The sequence below is a fragment of the Protopterus annectens genome, chromosome 1.part1, assembly GCF_019279795.1.
Source record: "Protopterus annectens isolate FY-2018-M chromosome 1.part1, PAN1.0, whole genome shotgun sequence".
Lineage (NCBI taxonomy): Eukaryota > Metazoa > Chordata > Ceratodontiformes > Protopteridae > Protopterus > Protopterus annectens.
Window position 1 is genome coordinate 624,404,401 of NC_056726.1, and position 22,919 is coordinate 624,427,319.

General features: G+C 35.8%; 1 protein-coding gene across 1 annotated transcript in view; it reads right to left on the bottom strand.

Moving 5' to 3' along the window:
- The window catches only part of KCNQ5 (potassium voltage-gated channel subfamily Q member 5), a 1,528,448-nt gene that overhangs the window by 876,990 nt on the left and 628,539 nt on the right, over window positions 1-22,919 (bottom strand). Inside the window, exons 3-4 of the mRNA XM_044077105.1 lie at window positions 7,691-7,866; window positions 7,129-7,254 (exon numbers count right to left, since the gene is read on the bottom strand). Of these exons, the coding sequence (XP_043933040.1) occupies window positions 7,129-7,254; window positions 7,691-7,866 (302 nt within the window). The remainder of the gene's footprint in view (window positions 1-7,128; window positions 7,255-7,690; window positions 7,867-22,919) is intronic.

The following is a 22,919-nucleotide window of genomic DNA, read 5'->3' on the forward strand; positions in this document are numbered from 1 at the left end:
GCAATGGATGAGAGAAAAATGGTTCACAACTGCCTACCTTGACCTGACCAAGGCATTTGGCACAATACCCCACTTGGGCATTGTTAAAAAACTCAAGAGATTAGTCACAAACCTGCATGTCATCCAGTGGATAGCCAAATGGCTCTCAGACAGGAACCAGGAAGTTAAAATTGGGGAGTGTACCTCTACAAAGAGGCCAGTCACAAGTAGAGTTCCTCAGGCATCAGTCCTTGGACCACTCCCTTTTGGCATTTACTTCTGACTGAATTTGCAGATGATTGCAAATTAGGAACTGTAATTGAATCCCATACTGACACAAATGTTCTCCAGGAAGGGCTGACACAGACAAACAACTGGTGTTAGAGCCATGGACTAAAAAAACTAAATGCCAGGAAATTAATAATAATATCCTTCAGTAAATCATCCACCTCTGGTAACTATCATATTGACAAAACACCCCTTAGATTTGAGTCAGTAGTCAGGGACTTGGGGACACACATAAACAATAATCTAGCCTTTGACCATCATGTGTCTAAAGTAGTGTGGAAAACATTCTATGTTGCGCAACTTATAAACAAAAGTATGGCATCTAGGTCCAAGGAATCATTGTTCCACTGTATTTGGCATTCATCAGACCTATTATTGTGTACAATGCCCCCTTTGTTATGTATTTAACCAGACATATCCAAAAACCAGAATGTCCACAGAGGTTCCTCACTAAAAGAATACAAGGCACAAGTAAAATGTCCTATGCAGACCACATAAAGGCCCTATCCCTGCATGGGTACAGTTTTGATTCTTAACTTTAGGAAAAGATTCCTTTCAATTTTAGCACACTTATTTAGATATTTATATATTTATTTTCATTTCTTGACCATGATAGTCTGGCTGGTCTAGCAATCTTTTTTTTCCATGGCATCTCAGGAAATAAAGCTCAATTTATTAAACATTTCACAATCTCCTACAGGCTGTTGAGGGGAGACCTATGCCTGGCATACAGGGCATTGCCAGACCCCACTCTGATGGACCTCCTGCATATCAGCTAAACAAACAGGACCAGAATGACCAGTTCCAAAGACTTAAACCTTGCCTGTGAAATAATAGGACTTGCTGGACAGACAGGTATGTATACCAGAGATTACCCCATCTCTGTAACAGCCTCCCTATCCATGTGAAGGAGAGTTCCTGCCTAACCCAATTCAAGTATAACTTGGACTATTGGATGGGGAACAGGAAATTCATCCCTGGCTTGGCACCTATGTTCCTAGTGGATACAGGTAACCTGTAAATGGTTTTAATAAAATGTATAGAGATAAAAAAAATTATGTTCAAAAGACTGCAGGTTGTTGATCAAAATTATGAAACTGAGAAGTTTGCTGGTTCTTCTCAAGTGAATCCTTGATTGAAATTTGAAAATGCTTATGAAGCATGTAAAACTCTAAGACAATAATGCAAGTCAGATGTTTGGAAAGAAATGCAAAAAGTAATCATGTTGAATTTAAACTATACATATGTGCAGAGTGGAATGTATTACTGGAAAATACTTCTTAAGGATTGGGAAACGACAATAGTGATTAGAGAACACACATCACAATTATGTCACAAGATTCCTTTTGAAATTTAGCACACTTATTTAGGTATTTATATAGTTATTTCTATTTCTTGACCATGATAGTCTGGCTGGTCTAGCAATCTTTTTTCCGTGGCATCTCAGGAAATAAAGCTCAATTTATTAAACATTTCACAATCAACAGAATAATTTCTTTATCCAGTTGTTTACTTGATTGTTTATTTATTTAGATTTGTTATTCAGGATAGTTCAGTGATATCAGTGGATCATTTTCAGGTTCAGCCTAGATCAATAGACATATAACTAAAATACACAATGAAATAGTTAATAGAAATTAAGCAATGAAATACAAATCTGTAGCATGACAGTCATAAGGACATGTTAGACACAAAAGTACACACACATCAAGTAATCAAAGAGAAATTTGTGTCATATTAAACACTAGGATGATCAGAAAAATAAGAAAGTACAACACTGGATGTAATAAAAGTGACAGATAATTCCCGTGTGCAATAATCACCTGTACAAATGGTGGGTTAAAAGAAAACAAGAAGAAATGAGTTACAAGTATAAGGTTCATAGGTGTTTACTAGGCTAACGACCACAAGGGCCTTTTTAAGCATAGCCATGGATCCCAAATCTCTGACAAGTTCTGATAACCTTGATAACTGTAAGCATGGGCCTGGGAGAGGAGCTATTTATTGAACTAAGACTGTACAACATCAGGTGTTGTGAGGCTGAGGGAGTTACAGAAAGATAGCATTGTGGGAAAAATCAGAAGGAAGGAGATTGAAACAGTTAAGAGATAGGGGATTTGTTAAAGTGGGAGACGTCCTGGGTGGGAAGTGTCTGGAAAGAAAGCAGAGTAGAATTATTAGAAAAGGTGTGTAGTTTAGAAAGGAAATGAAAAAAGCTTCTAAAATAACATTGAAAAAAGTATGTCACAAATAATGAACAGTATACTTTGACCGATGCAGAGTAGTGGAATAATGAAGTGGGAACACATAGCTCCAAGATATTGATTAAAAACAGGGTAAGGTGAGACTTAGAAGGCTAATTTGTTAGAGAAACAACTGAAGTTACATTGCTTGGTTAATCTATCAGTGAATTACAAGAAAATAATCACATAGAATGCAAATACTTTAAAAAAAGTTTCTGGTATTGAATTCCACTGCTTAATTACATTTACTGAGAATTAGACTATCCATATGATAGTTGTCCCTTTGTTTAAATTTTGCGATCATAATGATCTGTTGGGATATTTTTATTTATGCTTTATGTTGGCTATATTAACTGGTTAAGAGGATTGATCTAGGGACCATTTTCAGTCACAACCTTGATCATGTGACAATAACAATTGTACAGATAGTATAAACTGCAATATATAAAGACTTTATATATAGATATATATATATATATATATATATATATATATATATATATATATATATATACACACACACACACACATATGTGTATGTGTGTGTGTGTGTATACAAACATGTGAGAAGACTGGAATCCTACCCAGCCACAATACAACTCCCAGGGCTCACAGCACCAGAGCCCAGTACACATGAACAAGAATTATGATCACAACAATTATAATTACAACCAGAGATACAGCTCACCGAGGTTCCAAAGAGAAGAGAGTTACCATCTGAACCCAAGGAGGGAGAACCAGAAGAACTTGAGGAGGAAGCAGTGGACAGGGGAGAGAGAGAGTTGAGGTACTTGGGGAACAACTTCCGCCCATCAGGGCCATAAGCCTGTGGACAGAATTAGCCCCCAGATCTGGAATCATTCACAGAAACCACTGACAGCATTGAAGAAAAAGTGCTTAACAGAGGACTTACATTCATACCTCAGGGAAGGAGCAATGAGACACAGACCATCATTGATTTAAAAATGTATGTAAGGAAGTTGAATTTGAAACGTGTATGTCACAAGAAAAATTACATGGAGGAAGATAAACCCATCAAAGAAAAAATGAAAAAACCCAGTAGTTTTTGCCTCCCTACTGCTTCCTACATTTACAGCCTTCAAGACAAAATGCAAGCCCGACATAAGATCGGCTCTCAATAAACACCAAAATGTAAGTTTTATAATATTTCAAAGGATGAGGTATTAGCACTTAAGAATTTGAGCAATGATAGAACTAGACATCATATGAAGGCTGACAAGGGTTGGGGCATATTTGTTACAGATACTGACAGTTATATAATGAAATTAGAGAACATGCCAAACGCACCTGAGGTTTATTCTAAACATTCCTTTGAGGAGGTTAAAACTGCATTTATAGAATGGAAAGATAAGCTAACCACAATGCTTAATGAAAAACTTATTAGTGAAAACTTTTTTGAGTATTTGAACACTCCTCACCCTAAATTACCTTGTTTTTTTTGGGGATTCCCAAACCCCATAAGAATAGGGAAGATCCACCCTACAGACCTGTAATTGGAAATGGAGGTTCCATATCAGAGACATATACTTAGATTTTATTCTTCAGCCTCTTGCTGAAAAAAAAACTCATCTTTTATTTCAGATTCACTTGATTTTTTAAGAAAAATAAAATAAGTGCATGTGATTGAACAAAGCATTTTGGTAACTATTGAAGTTGAAGCCCTTTACACTGTGTTACCACACATGCACTGTACTGAAGCAACTACAGAGGCTTATAGCAGAAGTAACAATGCTACACAAGGGCAAAATGAATGTTTGTGAAAGCCACTAAGCTTGGTGTTGAATTAGTTTTTTTTCAGTTTCAATGGCCAGGCTTACAAACAGATGAGGGGATAGCCATAGGTGCAGCTATGGCCCCTAGCCTGGCCAATGTAGACTTAGGCAAGTGGGAGGAGGAATTTGTACTACAAAGTGCATACCAGAGTTTTATGACCATTTTGCTTTATTGATGATGTATAGTCTGGTAAGGTGAGAAATCTAAACTCACTGGTTTTATCCATTACATCAATAACTCCATCTCATGCCTGAAATTTACCACTTCCATTAGCTCAAAGTCAGTGCAGTTCCTTGATATGACTATCAATACTGATAAAAACAGAGGAAAATGAATTAGTTACTTATACAGAAAACCCATAAGAGTGAATTACTTAGTTCACAGAGACATTATGCATCCAGTAAAAACTAAGCACAATGTAATGAAATCACAGGGCTACAGGTTAGCATGCATTACCACAGATTTAGCCCCTTTTCTCAAAAATATGAATTATCTTGAAAATGATTTCTTAACCAGAGGATATGAATCAAACATGTTAAAATTAATCTTGGATCCCATTAGAGATTCTTAAACTAACAATAACCCAATGTGGAATAAACCTTTTGGTTGAATTATGCAAAAAGGGCACCCTAACCCAAAAGAAGAGAAAAGTAAGGACAGCTGCTTTCTAACTTACACCTGGGATTTCAATACAATTAAAGCCATTATTAGGGAGAATTGAGCTCTCCAGCAGCTTGTAAGAGATTTAGGAGATCATCCTAATTTTGTAAATAAAAAGAGCAGAAGCATAAGTAGCTATGGAAAAGAAAAATAAAGAACAGCAGGATGGCATGAGCAGTAAAATTTGTGGGCCACCTAACTGCACTTTTTGCGAATACTTGATGGAGTGCCATTCATTTGAGTACCTGTATCTTAAAAAGATGGTGAAATCTTCAGTAGGTGGTAAGTATAGTACTGAGAAAGTTGTATGTAGGGCCATGTGTAATGACTGCCCTGCATTTTATGTGGATAAGAATATGAATAAACTGAAAAGGATGATTTTTGGTCATCTTTTTGACATCAGATGTAAATACCAGATGAACACCTTATCCAAACACTTATTAGAACAGTTCAGATATTCTGGTTTTAACTGTATCATTCTGGACTGTATGAAGATGGATGGGCTTCAAGGAGACATTGGTGTTTTGGAGAAAAAGGAATTATGCTGGCATATGAAATTAAATGCATTCAGAAAACCAAGAATTAACTATTATTGCTCTGTTAAGAGTGCATTGAATTTACTTAAGCTGTCATACAATCTGTAAAGGTAATTTAGGGATTGTTTGAGAAAATATTGTTAGTACTAAATATACTAAATAATAACAATAATAATAATAGTAATGTGTAAAATGTGTATAAATGTATATATGTTTAGTTACTTTAACCTCAGTTCTGCTTTGATTAGATTTATTGCATCATACCAGAGATTTAAATGCTAAATTCAAAACACACATTTTTGTCCATGACACTGCTACCATCTAGTATTGGTATAATTCCCCCATTAATCATACTGGTGGACATTCATGCTTACTCATGCACACACCTGCACAATTTTATACATTACTAGTTTACTTCATCCACTGTTTTCTGTATTTCTATATGTTTTTTTCTACTAGTTTTTTGGGGCTGTAAACATGAAAACTGTCATGACAGTTTTTTTTTTTTTTTTTGCAAAGCACTGACATTTTCTGTAAGCTGTTACTTAGTTTTTATGCACACAAATCACATGGATGGATATTTACTAGATGATATTATTAGACAGATGTATTTATATTTAAAGTGTTCTAGTTAGATTATGTTTATAGTTAGATAGCTATGTGTTTTTTCTTGATTTTAGTTCTTGTCACAGACCTGATGAAGGCTTTATTGCATTAGGTAGCCAAAAGCGATTTTTTTTAATGTGTATTTTATACTTTTTTTAATACCTAATTTAGGAATATGTGCTGCACATAGGTAGTGTTTTCTTTAACTAGGATTTAATCTGATGTAATCAGTAGTAGTGTGCAGGAGTGGGTACTTGTTCTAAAATGCACTTTTATGGCCCTGTTTATACTGTTTGCCTTGAATAGACTGGTTTAAAATTAGACAATATGTACTTTTTCCGCACCTACTTCTGAGTATATAAAAGCTGATATGTTTAACATTGTTAAAATATTTCTAATTTTTTGTTACTGAGGATCTCTTGTCTGTGATGAAGGCTTGTTGCTTTGGAACACTAACTGGGTTTCATGATTTTTGGAAATCTTTGTGACTGAGCTCATCAACAAAGTTTTAAGGCCGCTAGTTTCTTTGTTTTTGTTTTATTTATTTAATTATTTTCATTTCAACTATTTAATCGCATCATAACACTTAAATAAATTAAGTGAAATATTTTATACCATTTGGTTTGTGAGAAGCTAGGAATGATAAAAGAAATTTACAGTACAAAATTAAAGATTTTCCTTGTGAATGTTCTTAAATCAGAAAAAAAACTGTTGGGGTGATAAGAATTATGTCTGAACTAGAAACTGGGATTTGAGATTAAACACCTGAATGATTAACTGGAAATAATACATTCAGAATGATATTGTCTAAAACTGCTAATCTAAATGTGAACTGCAATATCTCTTAACTGTGATGCTGATATGCAATATCACTGTACAGTATATTTCTTAAATTAGCTTTGACCTTGTTATATCCCACAACAATAATTAAAAATGCCCCCTAGGCTTCTAGTTCTGTATTCACAATTATTATGGAAAGCTTGGAGAAATATAAACAGTTGCATATATATGTGAATACTTACTGTACCCCACCAGAGTGCATCAGCGTAAGTAGAAAATTGTGCATTTTCTTCTTTTTCCACAAGGTACACAAGGAAAGATGAGAAGATTAAAACTAAAAATCCAATGTACCAAGCTGTAATTAGCTCCTGTGAATAAAACAAGATACAGTAATTAATAAATATAAATGCCGCAAGCAACTTATTTCCTAAAACTACAATGGCTAACACTAGGAAAACAATACAAGCAGGATTATAAACTGGTAGGTAGGATTCTACTTTTTGAAATACCTCTTCAAATTCTTACCATTTTTTTTCAAGACAAAATGAACATAAAAGAGTTAAGCATTTGTACAAACCTTTTACACTTGTGCTACTATAACACAAATCAAAAGTTCTGTGCTGACTACAGTGAAGTGTTGTTATACAGAAGCACGCATTCATAAGAGATGACTTTAGGAACTGATAAGATATTTGGGAAAAATGTTAAAATGAACATGAGCATGTCTAGTTAGCCCTTATTGTCAACTTCCTCTTAAAAAGTATGTTAAAAATATAGCTACTCTTGGATGCCAACTTTACTCACCTTACTGTGTGCATAAACAACCGAGCCTAACAACTTCCACGTTCCTCCTCTTCTGTCCATCCGCACCATCCGTAGGATTTGCAGAAAGCGGAGACTTCTGAGTGCAGAAGTTGCAAAAATGTTACCCTGAGTTCCAGCAGAAACAACTGCCACAGAGGCAATAAGAACTACGATATCTGTAAAGAATACATGTTACAATGTTACTATTTGATGAAAAATAACATGACAAAAGAAGAAGAAAACAGGGACTGCTAGACAGAAGAACTTTATCATTATGATTTGTGCACTCAAAAATAAACATAAACAGCTCTTTTCTATTTGATTTGATTTCTGACTGAGATAAGACAACTGCCTAAAATGGTTTCTTTAACGCTTTTATTATGGTTAAAAATGGATTAAAAAAACAAACATATAAGGCATAAATGTAGTTCATGTGTTTTTAAAACTGCTAACTGTACATCAGTTAATTACAGTATAGAAAAATAAATGTAATGGCTCAGAATCATCTATTCAAAAAGAACTAACAGATGGATGTCTTAAAGTAGAATCTTCTAAATTGTAACTATGAACAGTTGAAAAACATTAAAACAATGGAAAGGCACAATCTGCAAATTGATTATACAAACAAAAAGAAGAAAGAAACAACTTCTAAATTCAGAACTGTAAGTCATCAATGTAGATTATCATATATAGAAAAAAATCCTTAACAGCCTTGGAATTAAGGAAGTGGAAGCTAGGGAATGACTAGCTGATTACTAATGCATGTATGTTAATTGAACAATACATGCAAACAATGGTTATTTCTTTACTGAACCAGTAATAAAATTGTTTAATAAAGACTAGATGGTAGTTGCTGTACTAGGTTACAGTAAAAAAATTGGCAAATAACATTTCAGCAGCAACAAGCTTGATAAATTAAGCTGAAGAAAATGTTCTTATAAATGGATAGCAAGAGGAACTAAAAAAATATGGTGTACATGATTTGAAGTTGCATGCAGTACAATAAAGTTACAACACATGTGGGCATAAGTAATACTGGCTCTTCTCAAAAATAGCAGATTCCACCTCAAATGTAGACATATGAGATCAGAAGACCAAATAGACATTTGTCTGGAATTAATGTTTGATGTGGAAGCAAGCCCACATCACTTGTGTAGAGGCATTCCCTATTACATATTACAGTCAGTTTACTATCAAAATGTGAAATGACACTTACTCGGATTCCACATATGTGGAATCACTTGACCAAGTGGAACAAATCACGAACAAAGATACTCTGAATAAATAAACTGAAAGTCAAGAGCGGATTCGATGTTGTGCAATCGTGTTTTAGAGGTCGATGTTTTGATAGGAGAATGCAATACAGTGTGTATCAGGAAGTTTTCTCTCGTCTTTACTGTAGTGCAATCTCAGAGTTGGTATATTTAATGCGGCGGTGATGTGGGGGTGCAAGGGGGCTTGCCATCCTGCAAAATTGTACATGCAAACATGTAAACTAGTTTTACACTATTGTCATTTAAAAAAAAAAACTAAATTAACATATTGTTTTAGTGCAACAGTACAGTACATCACAGACTACAGTTTAATTAATGTCGGAGGTTTCGAACATGGCCGAATGTCGAACATTGCTTTAGTCATTTTCGGCATTTTCTCAATACAACATTGCAAAATTCAACCTAATGGCTCACTTAAGTGATTCAAAAAAATTGTGACTTTCAACATTTTGATAGTAAACAATTATATCATATCCAGTACCACTATTACTTGCAGAAAAAGAAAGTACTTGTTTTCTGGGAAAAAAAGTCAAACAAGTATATGTCTTTCTCTTGAGAATTCTGAGAAAATTACCAGTTTTAAAGCACAGTGCTTCAAATAGCTTGATTCAAGCACTTGTGTTTCACAAGAAAAAATGACTTCTGCATTTCAATAGCAATTTAGATATTAGGAACAAGGAAACCCATTACTGCTTAAATTGTAAAAGCAGCATCATCTTTGTTCAATGTCCTAAGTTGCCTCAGTTCTGAATATGCTGGCAAAGTTTGGTAGCTTTATTTATATAACTACATATATATTCTAGAAAGAATTTAAAATAAGGTTATTACAGACTACTATAGAAACTGATTAAAATACCTAGTAAACTACAAGTGAATAATGGGAGTTACACAATTCATTAGTATGTGACAAAATTATGTTTGCTATAAAAAAATAAACAGACGGGGCAGATTACTGAACGAATAAGGTTTAACATTAAATAAAGTGTGCAGAGTGAGTGAAAATACTGTCACAATTCAAACAGCCCAGTCAAGATCTTGATGTATATAAAGTAACTTGTGGGATGGAAAGCTGAAGAGTAAAAATTCAATAAAATGACTGATGAAGTCAAGGATGAGAATCAGTTCAAATACACCACAGACAATCCTTGTGCAGTAGGTGTACTATAAGCATTACAAATAGAAATGCCCAGCTATTACTGAAGATGCAGAAGCTGTATCAGAAGAAACAATTATGTAAAAGTAAACAAATAATTATAATCAAAGAGTCTGCATGGATTAGAGCAGTGTAAGGAAAATTAGTTATTTATGGCATAACACAGCATAATGGCTCTACTGGGAAACTGCCTAATGGATGGCATTACTAGGCATGATACAGTCATATGGTATAATAGTACAAAATTAGGACTGAAATGGAGTATCACAAAGTGGAGACAACTGGTTTATATTAGGAGAAAATGCACAGAAGCAGGCATAGAGACTGGTCACATGGTCAGCTTTAAGTGAAAACACCTGAAGTCTCTTAAGGAGACGTAGTTGTTGACTGGTGCCTTTATAAGGCCAAAGAATCGCATGTGCAAGGCTGGGACTGAAACAGAATATTACCATTTATTTATTTATTTGTCTTTGTTGACCAGAAAAAGTCTGGCTGGGCAAAACCCATTTACAGTGTGTATCAGGAAGTTTGCTCTCGTCTTTACTGTAGTGCAATCTCAGAGTTGGTATATTTAATGTGGCGGTGATGTGGGGGTGCAAGGGGGCTTGCCATCCTGCAAAATTGTACATGCAAACATGTAAACTAGTTTTACACTATTGTCATTTAAAAAAAAAAACTAAATTAACATATTGTTTTAGTGCAACAGTACAGTACATCACAGACTACAGTTTAATTAATGTCGGAGGTTTCGAACATGGCCGAATGTCGAACATTGCTTTAGTCATTTTCGGCATTTTCTCAATACAACATTGCAAAATTCAACCTAATGGCTCACTTAAGTGATTCAAAAAAATTGTGACTTTCATCATTTTGATAGTAAACAATTATATCATATCCAGTACCACTATTACTTGCAGAAAAAGAAAGTACTTGTTTTCTGGGAAAAAAAGTCAAACAAGTATATGCCTTTCTCTTGAGAATTCTGAGAAAATTACCAGTTTTAAAGCCCAGTGCTTCAAATAGCTTGATTCAAGCACTTGTGTTTCACAAGAAAAAATGACTTCTGCATTTCAATAGCAATTTAGATATTAGGAACAAGGAAACCCATTACTGCTTAAATTGTAAAAGCAGCATCATCTTTGTTCAATGTCCTAAGTTGCCTCAGTTCTGAATATGCTGGCAAAGTTTGGTAGCTTTATTTATATAACTACATATATATTCTAGAAAGAATTTAAAATAAGGTTATTACAGACTACTATAGAAACTGATTAAAATACCTAGTAAACTACAAGTGAATAATGGGAGTTACACAATTCATTAGTATGTGACAAAATGATGTTTGCTATAAAAAAATAAACAGACAGGGGGCAGATTACTGAACGAATAAGGTTTAACATTAAAGAAAGTGTGCAGAGTGAGTGAAAATACTGTCACAATTCAAACAGCCCAGTCAAGATCTTGATGTATATAAAGTAACTTGTGGGATGGAAAGCTGAAAATGAGTAAAAATTCAATAAAATGACTGATGAAGTCAAGGATGAGAATCAGTTCAAATACACCACAGACAATCCTTGTGCAGTAGGTGTACTATAAGCATTACAAATAGAAATGCCCAGCTATTACTGAAGATGCAGAAGCTGTATCAGAAGAAACAATTATGTAAAAGTAAACAAATAATTATAATCAAAGAGTCTGCATGGATTAGAGCAGTGTAAGGAAAATTAGTTATTTATGGCATAACACAGCATAATGGCTCTACTAGGAAACTGCCTAATGGATGGCATTACTAGGCATGGTACAGTCATATGGTATAATAGTGCAAAATTAGGACTGAAATGGAGTATCACAAAGTGGAGACAACTGGTTTATATTAGGAGAAAATGCACAGAAGCAGGCATAGAGACTGGTCACATGGTCAGCTTTAAGTGAAAACACCTGTAGTCTCTTAAGGAGACGTAGTTGTTGACTGGTGCCTTTATAAGGCCAAAGAATCACATGTGCAAGGCTGGGACTGAAACAGAATATTACAATTTATTTATTTATTTGTCTTTGTTGACCAGAAAAAGTCTGGCTGGGCAAAACCTATTTTCAGTGGAGGCCTGAGGAGAAAAGCTCCATATTTGAGTTACACATGATGCACATTTATAATTGCAGGTTAAAACCATCTATATATGAGATTAACTTATTTAACAAGATTTTTAAATATTTTTAAATATTTCTTACATGAACATAACATTTAAACACAAAAAGCAAGAGAGAAATCACACAATTTTAACAACAGGTTTATATTAGGAGAAAATTCACAGAAGCACCAATCAAGACTAGTTTCCTGATTACCTTTAATTGAAAATACCTGAAGCCATTTAAGGAGAAGTTGCTGTTGACTGGTACCTTTATAAGGCCAGAGAATTCACTTTGTAGCAGAAGTTGCTAGTTTGGGAGTCCTGAGAAGACTGGAGTATTTTGTAAAGGAGAGACACACCAAGGCTGCAGCAGTCACTTCTAAGATAGGAATCTTTGTTTGGAATTTTGGTAGTGTCAATGGAAGTCCTGATAGTTGAGATCCAAAGTAAATTACTGGAAATCTTCTGGGAAGGATTTGCATGCCAGAGTCTTTTTGTTTGTTAATCCATAAGTATATTATTTTAGAGACATTACTAGTGTACCTAAGACTTTTGTTTTGCTTATCTAAAAGGCACTACTTAAAGAATTCATATTTCACCAGTATGAACCCAGGTGATGAGAGACATAATCTAACTTGTACACTGTTCTGCTAAAGACAGTTACCTGATCATTGCTGATTTTAAAGGTGCAATATGGACTGTTAGCTATGTAGTTTATACTAGTACTTTTATTGAATGTTTATCACAGAAGTAGCTAGTTAACTGAACCATCCTTTTCATGACATAGACCATTTTAATGAGTTTCTTTTTTAATTTTCTACCTGTTGTTACCTTTTGTTTCATGGTTTTGGAAAGTTAGCCTCTGATTTGCATTTATCTGAATATCTATAATGTGTCTGTTGCTTGAAATGCCTACAGTGAGTATGATTTGTGTTGAGAACATACGCAGTTTGAATTGTGTGAGATAAAAGTAAAGTCAATATGAAAACAAACTGAGTCAAAAATATGAGAGGAACAACACATAATTATATCAAATTTAGCAGTAACCTTTACACTAGTCACAAAAGTATAGTGTAATGTAATGTCTGTTTAAACATTTGAAGCACTGGGTCAGAAACAGTCACTGAGTATTGAAGAATTGAGTCATAAGGAGACACTATTGTGTGATCTGTTAACTTGTTCTGGGCATCATGCACAGCAAGGTCAGAGCATGTGTATGTCTGAGTATAAGAATAAAAATACAATCCTCCTTCAGAAAGTTGATATTACAAGTGTACCATCTATACTGGATCATCTGAATTGTCAGAAACATAGTATGGTAAAATAATTTGTACTGAGAATGTAGAATTAAAGGATAGATCACAAAATGCGATGATTTGCTTTGAGTTCAGATTTATTTACTGGATTAAACTGTTTACCAAAAGTCTACCACATTCAGATAGATTCCACAGTGCAACCAACATGGCATAATCCATGGAAAGTTCCACCAGCTGTGATAGTGACAAATGAGAAACAGTAAGGCAAATGGAGCAGAAACAAAAAGGTCATGTTTAATATGTCAACAACATGATCATTGCAGTAAATCCAGATGAAATTAGTATTTGTATAGTTACACATGACTTATATAAAGTTATAAAAGGAGAGTATTATCAAACTTGTATGTCTGAAGATATGTCTATTATATCAGAAGCAATGTATTTTATAAAGCTTGAGGATGAAAGTTCCAAGTTATGTACATTTAATTCATCTGTGTGAAGATATAGAATTCTAGAACTTCCATTTAGTACTGTATCAGCAGCTGAGGTGTTTCCAAAAAATCATAAGGCTTAATGAAGTTATTAATATAAATGATACCATTATGGGGGCCACACCAAGAGATGTACTCAATAAGCTATCTGAATAAATTTTATACATTGACATACTTGCTTATTTTTGTTTATTTATTTTACAACTGTTAACTGGGTAGGTGGGCTAGTCACAAGACTCTTTACAGCTTTGTCCTGGGCCAAAGGCAAAGATGTAGAAATATTTGGATACATTATTTGAAAATTATCTGATAAATAATTAAGTTCAAACAGAAATGCATTTTTAAGATAGATGCATAAAGCTGTTTTAGTTTACAATACAGAAAATTTTACAGTAATAAAAAGAGGATATTGGCAATTAGGAAATATCTGAGTGCCAAGAGTGTGGTGCAGTGCATACAACTAAGCTAGATTAACATGGTTATTTCAATAACAAGAATGAGCTTAAATAGGGGTCTATGTTTAACCATTGAATAACATTTCCATCGAATAGCTAAACATTGAACCCTAACCATTGTACATTCATTCAGGGAACGTTGATTTTTTCACCAGTTAAAGTGAATAGTTAGCCAACACTTTTCTGCCTCAAAAAGTGCAGCATTTCAAACTTAACCAGATGGGAGGCTTTGCCCCCACCCCCCCAACTATATATACCAATTCTGAGACCACTACAGTGGGGAAAATGGCAGACATGGAAGTGTTGGCCAACTAGTTACTTTTCCATTCTCTGAAATGAATGTTCACTGAATGAACTGTCGATGGAAATGTTATTCTATGGTTAAACACAGACCTCTTAAATAGTTATTTCTGTGTTTTCTGTGGATGAGAAACATTAAAAGGTTAGTTGTTACATTAGCATTTCCACTGATGCATATATCACAAAAATATTCATAAGTAGAATATACAGTGACACTGTTTTATGACCTGTACACAAAGGTGTTAAAGTCAAGATAGAGGAAACTGAGGGGAAAGAGGACATATGCAGGTGAAGAAGTAAAAGGAACAGAAGAAGTGCAGTGTTTATGGAAAATGGTTATCAAAATTGTGCCATACTAGTGATAAGGAAGAGCCAGTAAAATGACCAAGGAGTACTCATCTAGGAGTTGTGGTATGGGAAGATTAGAAATATGTGGAGAAATAGATAGCATATTGCAAATTCCGTATTGGAAAATGATGTTTGAGTGCAGCTGAGGATGAAAGGGAGGCATTTATAGTATTATGAAGCTTTAATTATTTATGAAAATGGAGTAGTTGTTGGGTCAGTTTGAAGGGGTGAACAGCAGTCAGAACTGAGCAGCTTACAGTTGGTATAAGCAAACAGGAAAGTGTCACTTTCAGTACTGTGCAGTATTCTGGTGTTTGATTGCAGGTACAGTGATATGTCCACTAATTTGCCTATTTAATGAAGCAGAAAATGTATGCTGTTTTTGGATGATGTCTGTATTATACAGATTACTGCAAATTAAAAGAGGAGCATAAGGTAGCTGAAGGCTGAGAAAGTTCAGAAAAAGGGTTGTATGAGGTTTAGATGAATATTAATATAGGTGAGGAGGTGAAGTAAAAAATAATGTTTCAACATGTACATAAGGATGGCAAAATAGGAATATATAGGATTTTTCATTGTGGCTGTTTTTAATCTTGTTTGAAAAGGACTTTGCACTGTGATGGTAAAGATATCGGTGTTTTCTAAGGGTCTATATTATAACATCGAAGTCTAAAAACTTCGAATGTTATAATATCGAACCTATTCAATCGAAACACCAGAAAACTGAACAGTCAGAACAGCAAATTTTTTTCCCAGGGAAAAAATTCGCTGTTCCGACAAACATACACACAACTCAAGCACACCAAAATAAATAATCCACACACATACACTTCACAAAACCCTACACTAAACCAGACATACACCACTAGCTATCAACTTACCTTAACCCAACCCTAACCCTAAGGTCCCTAACTATCGCACACTCACCTTACCCGCTCCCTAGCCCTAACTCACCTACCCCACCCTAACCCTCAAGTTCACACAATCGCACATTTACCTGACCCGCGCCCTAACCCTAACTCACCTAACCCATGCCCAATCGCACACTCACCTTCATTCGCACACTTACCTTAACCTGGTCCGTAACCTTCACTCCACAGTTGAGGAAATAGCAAAGCTGCAGAAACGGCCCATGGAATACTTTCCCTCGGAGAGTATTCGGTTTTCTGAAGCTTTGCTATTTCATCCACCCCATCTAACCACTACCTTTCTTTCCACTCCACTAACTACCTTGATTATAGCAAGCTCAGATGCTCATAAGCCAGTACTTATTATACAGCACGAACTTCTTCTTCTTGTAACATTTGTTAATGTCTGGTATGCACTTCACAGATAAAGATTCTAGTTGTCTACTGATGTACTATGTTCTTCATCTGTAAATATGTTGTAAGTAATTACTATGTAAATTGTTAATCACTATGTAATCCAATGTAAATACTGTCTGTTTATTTTAACTGTGGAGCTTTTCTCCCCGGGCCTCCACTGGAAATGGACCTACATCCAGTCGGACACTCCCGGTCAACAAATTTAAATAAATAAATACATAAATAAAGGGTTTGCTCTACTGGGTTTGATATTATAACATTCAAAGTTTTTAGACTTCGATGTTATAATATAGACCCTTTCCTAAGATATGTAGTCTTGGCTGATTTAAGCTTTTCATTGTCTCTGTAGTGATGTCTTTGTGTCTCACATGATATTTGACTTCAGATGTAAGAGATGTTCAGGGATTACCATGCTATCTTAAACTAATAAGGAGATAGAAGGATTTTTATGTAGTTGTAAACCAGGTAAGCCAATTAGACAAAATGTTCCTTTTCAAAGGTGAGCACTGTCTAGTTAAGTAACTTGCACAGAGTCACATAGCAGGCAAATGAAGGTGGAAGGAATCATCAGCTTGTACTCCTGACCATGTGATGCAGCTCATTAACAGCTCAGAGCCTTAATCATCTGTAAGTACCAGGCAAATCTGCAATCTTGAACAGGTACAAGATGTTGGCAGAAGACATCTAAACAAGAGATGGCAGTTGGAATGAGAGTAAAGTGGGTCTTACTTTATGCTAGTGAAAACCTGACAGAGCAGATCTGCTGTGTATGAGATGGTCATACAGGCAGTAATGATGGGAGGGGCTTGTAGTTTTTTAAATGACCAGTATGATAGGATTGGGGGTTGGTAGCACCTGGATGGAGGTGGATTACTTTGGGATGCTAGAATTATGTTGAGTACTGTGTGATTACCTGCACCATGACTAGGACCCCGGTGACCAAATCTGATTAGGGGCTCAAGTGACTGAGAGAGTGACACAGAGGATCGATGTGTCAGTTCTGGGGAATGGAGATAATGCCAGCCATCACTGCTTGTGCTATGGCAGTCTGGGGCTCAGAAGTATAAGATGCAGGGTTGCGGCCAAGAAGGAACTGAGTAGGTATGTCTGTCCTATGTCCAATGGTGTGACACAGGCACACTCAGTATGGCCTCTCATAGGCCATCACAGCCTACATCAATACTGATGTTGAAGAAGGGAAAAAGTGGAAGCTAGGCAAACAGAAAAGTATTTCATCAGAAGGATGACAGTCCATTTACCAAGCTTTTTCCATCTTCATGTCTTGCAGGGGATCTACCTCTGTCACCCTGCAAAAGGAATCAGAGTCTCTGCAGAGCAGGACATCTTTCCTGTTAGGAGATTCTCTCTATATAGGGAACACTGGGGATCTGTTGGAATGGGACATGCAGGTGGAGACACTGAGACAACAGTAGGGGGCTTGATGGTCATCTATTAGGAATGAGAAAACAAATAAGTTAGTAAAGTTAGACTATTGCTGTAGAGAGAGTTGTGGTGGAGAAAGCCAGTTTTGTCTGAGGTTCCCAAAGAGAATAAATTAAATCTGTGCAGAGCATTGTGCCAGTGCGTTTATGGTACAGAAGGAGGTAATGGGAGGAGGTGGAGGTGGAATATAGATTAAGGCAATCTAGTACTTTGTTCTATACTTTATACTAAACTTTACTATTATGCATTTAGGATCAGATTAGTTTGTAGAGATGGTAAAGGCTAGAGTATTGTGAATGTGTTTTTTTTTTTGCTAGGATGATTACACTGCCAGATTAACTGCTGTCTATCCCATTCTCATTTATAGATGAGTCATCAATTAGAGTTCATTGACTATCTCTGCTTTCTTGCTGCACTCTGCAGGCTCAGGCTCATGCACAAACTCAGTATAAGAAGACAGAAAATAAACCAGACAAGGCAGAAGTTCAATTCTGATAAAGCTGCAACAAATAGATTATCTTTAAAAGAGGAAGGAAGAGTGAGATTACAGAAAAATTCCATTAAAAAAATAAACAGTCAAAAGGAATGGTTGTTATGAAGTATGAGTAAGCCTGATCTTTTGTTATCCATCCTAAGAACTGAATGTTGTTGAGAAGAAACAGGATTCATTTGTTTGGAATGAACATGGTGCAAACAGACTACAGTGAGCACGAGCACCATATCTGAGAACTGCCCAGCCAACAGGTGTGTCAAGAAATGTCTGTAGAAGCATCCAAGAAGGTTTCTACAAAGACGTTTCTAGAATTACAGCAGATCCAGATCACTTTCACATTCTGTCTGAAAGAGTATTTCATATACAGCCTGTAGATCAATATGCATGTGTATATACCTTTAAGAAGCTATCCAAGAGCTTGCACTAAAGTATAAGTATGCAGCACGTGTGAACCTGATTGCCTTTTTGTAATTAGCTGTTGAGATGTGAACATGTACGTATGTAAGCTCTGTTTGTTAATTAGTTTGTTCATATCTGAAGATGCTGCTATTCATCCTGATGTGTTTGTATATATTAAAGCATTTGAACGAAACCCCAAGCCTTCTTATTAATTGCATTAGAGATGAACGGGCAACATGGTGTCAGAAGTGGCATGTCTAAAGGGCATGAATCAGAACCGGCATATCTAAAAGGGCCTGAAGTCAAAACTGGCATATCAAAGGGGCATACAATTAGAAAAGGCTTAGCAAAAATTATTTAAGGCACTTATCCCGATGCTGGTGGAATATAGATGAGTGGACCATCCTAAAAATGTGCATACTTCTCCAAACAGTTCAGAAATGAATTTCAGGCATTAAAACTTGCTCAGCATGATTTCTTATTCGTAAAATAAGAAAAGGGGCATACAGAATGTTCTAAACTATTTTTGCATAAACAGATATCTATGATATTTATAAAATATTAAAATTACTATGGAAAATGTCTGAAATAAAGTCCGAATTGCATAAAATGAATAATAAAGGGAAACAACAACATTTTCGCAAAGCATATGTATTTTCCTAATAAGCAAAGATATCCAAGTTATCAAAAGTGTAGAAAATGTTCACATGTTTGTGCAGTGTTACAGTAAAGCTATTTCACAAAGTACACCCTTTAGAGAACATATTTCGCAAAGTAAAGCATTTCAAAGAGTTTACTGTATATTTCAATATTATTGCAAGCCCTCAGCACAGTTTGTTTGTACATAATTACAAAGGCCATATTTTCAGTGTGTTTCTGTATACTTTGTGGGCATGGCAGATGGATTTTGAATGCCTAGTGCACTTGTGTTTGACAGTAATATTGTTGAGAACTGGACAGTGTTTGAGCAAGAGTACAACATTTTCATACAGACTGCATTTTCTGATATACATGACCATACAGAGGCATTTATTCTACTTAATTTAGCTGGGTCAGAAGCCATAGAAGGGGAGCGCTCATTTGTGTATGCACCTGGTATTTATGCTGGTGAGGGGGAAAAAACATCATGTTGTTGTACAGGCTGAGTCAAGGGAGGACCCAGAGTGCTGAAAACATAAATTTAGAGAAATATGTAGCCCCCAGACAAATGATATAATGGAAAGGCACTTATTTTATACAAGGGATCAAAAGCCTGGTAAAACTTTTGCAGCAATATAACTGACCTGAGAAATAAAGCTAAAACATGCAGATTTGGTGACTTAAGGGATGAGCTGATAAATGACAGACTTGTGTGTGGTATAAAGGATGATGCTGTGAGAAAGATTTTGCTTCATGACAGTGATTTAACTTTGAATAAGGCCATTGAGATTTGTCAGCTATACAAGCTTACAGAAAAGCACACAAATATGCTTACAAATGAGAACAGCACTAGAAGGCACAGTGATAAAGCTCATGTTGATAGTATGCAGAACGTGGTTAGAAGAAACGGCACAGGTTAAAAGGCACATGGCAGCTATGGGGTTTCCCAGGGACTGCTGCAGGTCTCCCCAGAACTTTCTAGCACATTCCAGACTTTGCACAGTCTCAGTGAAGCATAAGAGTACAAAATCAAAAGGATTCATGGCTTTCCCCACTTCTAATGTACCTAGTTTCATTGCCAGCTGTCGTAATTGTGGCAGTAGTCATGAATCTAAAAGGCAAAAGTGTTTAGCTTTTGGTCAACAATGCCACAAATGTAATAAATGGAATAATTTCCAAAGATTTTGTAAATCAAAAGGCCCACATTATTTTATTAAAAGGGAACATTTTAAGAAACGAGTTAATCAGTTAGACTGTGGCAACACTACTCTTTATGTTGATGGTGTGTCAGTACTTCATGAAACAGTCAATGCAGTTGACTAAAGGGCAAGAGTGAAGTATTTTGTACTGTTCAGATAAATGGCAAACCCACAGAGCTCAATGTTGATACAGGTTCCAAGTGCCTTGTTATGTCTGCAGAAACATTAGCCAGAGTGTGTAAAGGTGAAAGGCTTGATATGGCAAGGTGTGCAAAACTTGTTGCTTATAGAGGTGAAGAAATTCAGACCGAAGGCTCAGTAGTACTTTTATGTTACTTTGCTGGAAGGAGCTATGACTTATTATTTTATGTGGCCAAGGGGCATGTTCAGTCATTATTAGGGCTCAGAGACAGTTTGAAAATAGGACTGCTTTTATTTAATAAGGAAGTCCACCATGTTAGCTTAAAAGACCAATTACTCTAATTTTGCCCAGCACATTTTTTTCTACCTATGCTGGTCTTTTCCAAGACAAACTAGGCAAACTTCCAGTTGTATACTCCATGAAGTTAGACCCAAAGGTCAGTCCAGTTATCAGGCCAGCACATAAAGTTCCAATAGCTATGCAGTACAGAGTTAAGGCTTAGTTAGATAAAATGGCACAACAAGGTGTGATTTGTCCAGCTGAAACTCCAACTGAATGGGTATCTTCCATGGTAGTAGCTCACAAGAAAAGCTCAGATGATACAGAATATGGGTCGTATATTACATTATCAAACTTTTAAAAGTTCAAATGTCATATGGTCGACACCATATGATTGAACTTTTAAAAGTTCGAACATTTCAACAGAGATCTTCATACAGTGTGAAATGGGAAGATTTCCCTTTCCAGCACTGTAGTGCAATCTCGGAGCTGGTATATTTAAAGAGTGGGGGTGTGGGGGGCTTGCCCCATGCTTAAAATGGTCAAGTAGTTTTTTTCTGTTGTTTATTTTTTTTTAGCTTTTCGAACTTTTAAAAGTTCGATCATATGGCTTTGACCATATGACATTCGAACTTTTAAAAATTCGATAGTGTAATATACACCCCATAATATGTATTAACCCATGAGATTTGAGTGCTAAAAACACCTCATCATCCAATGCATTCAGTTGAAGAAGTTGTAGCCTTGATGCCAAATGCCAGTATTTTTTCTGTCTTAGATGCAAAGAGTTCCTTTTGACAAATTCAGCTTGACAAGAAATCCTAATTGCTCACTACTTTCAGTACTCCATTTGGCAGGTAAAGATTTTTGAGAATGCCATTTGGGATAAATTCTGCAAGTGAAGTCTTTCAATGTGCAATGGAGCAACTTTTTTTCTGGGTATCCTTGTGCTATCATAGTAGATGACATACTAGTAGGAGGTCGTGGTGAAGCTGAGCGTGATAGAAACCTCAGAAAACTTTTAGAAAGGGCATGTCAAGTGACTCTTAAGCTCAACCCACACAAAGGCAAGTTTAGGCTACAAGAAGTTACTTATGTTGGTCATTTATTTATGAGTACAGGCCTACGACCAGATCCTTCAAAGCAATCAGCCATTCCTGATATGCCAGCTCCAGACAATGTTCAAGCCCTGCAAAATTTTCTTGGCATAGTCAACTACCTAGCCAAGTTCATTCTAGACTTGAGCCAACTATCAGCACCACCACTCAAAGAGCTGACATGTAAAGATTTATCCTGGTCCTGGTTAGAGCAACACCAAAGAGCATTTGATGTCCTGAAACAGAGAATTGCTAGTCTGCCAATGCTCAGATACTATGATGTTCACAAACTAGTTACACTTTCCTGTGATGCTTTAAAATTTGGACCTGGTGCAGTCATTCTACAAGAGGATCAACCTGTTGCTTATGCATCAAGAACTCTTACCAAAACTGAAGAGCAGTACGCTCAGATTGAGAAAGAGCTTTTGGCAATTGTGTTTGCATGTTCGAAGTTCCATGATTATGTTTATGGTAGACCTATCCAGATCAAAACAGATCATCAACCATTAGTCACTATCTTGAGAAAATCAATGCATTCAGCCTGACTGCAAAATAAGATGCTGAGATTGCAGAAGTACAATTTCAAGCTTATCTACAAGAAAGGCAAACTTCTTTATCTTGCTGATACATTATGCAGATTGCCCAGGAATACCACTGAACAGACTGAAAATAAAGATTCTCATTCGATTGATGATTTTGAAATGATGGAAGTGCATAATGTTTCTTCCACACATCTTGATGAGTTGAGAGATCACACAGCCACAGATCCGGTTTTACAGAGGCTCAACCACTTTATCAGTCAAGGATGGCCGT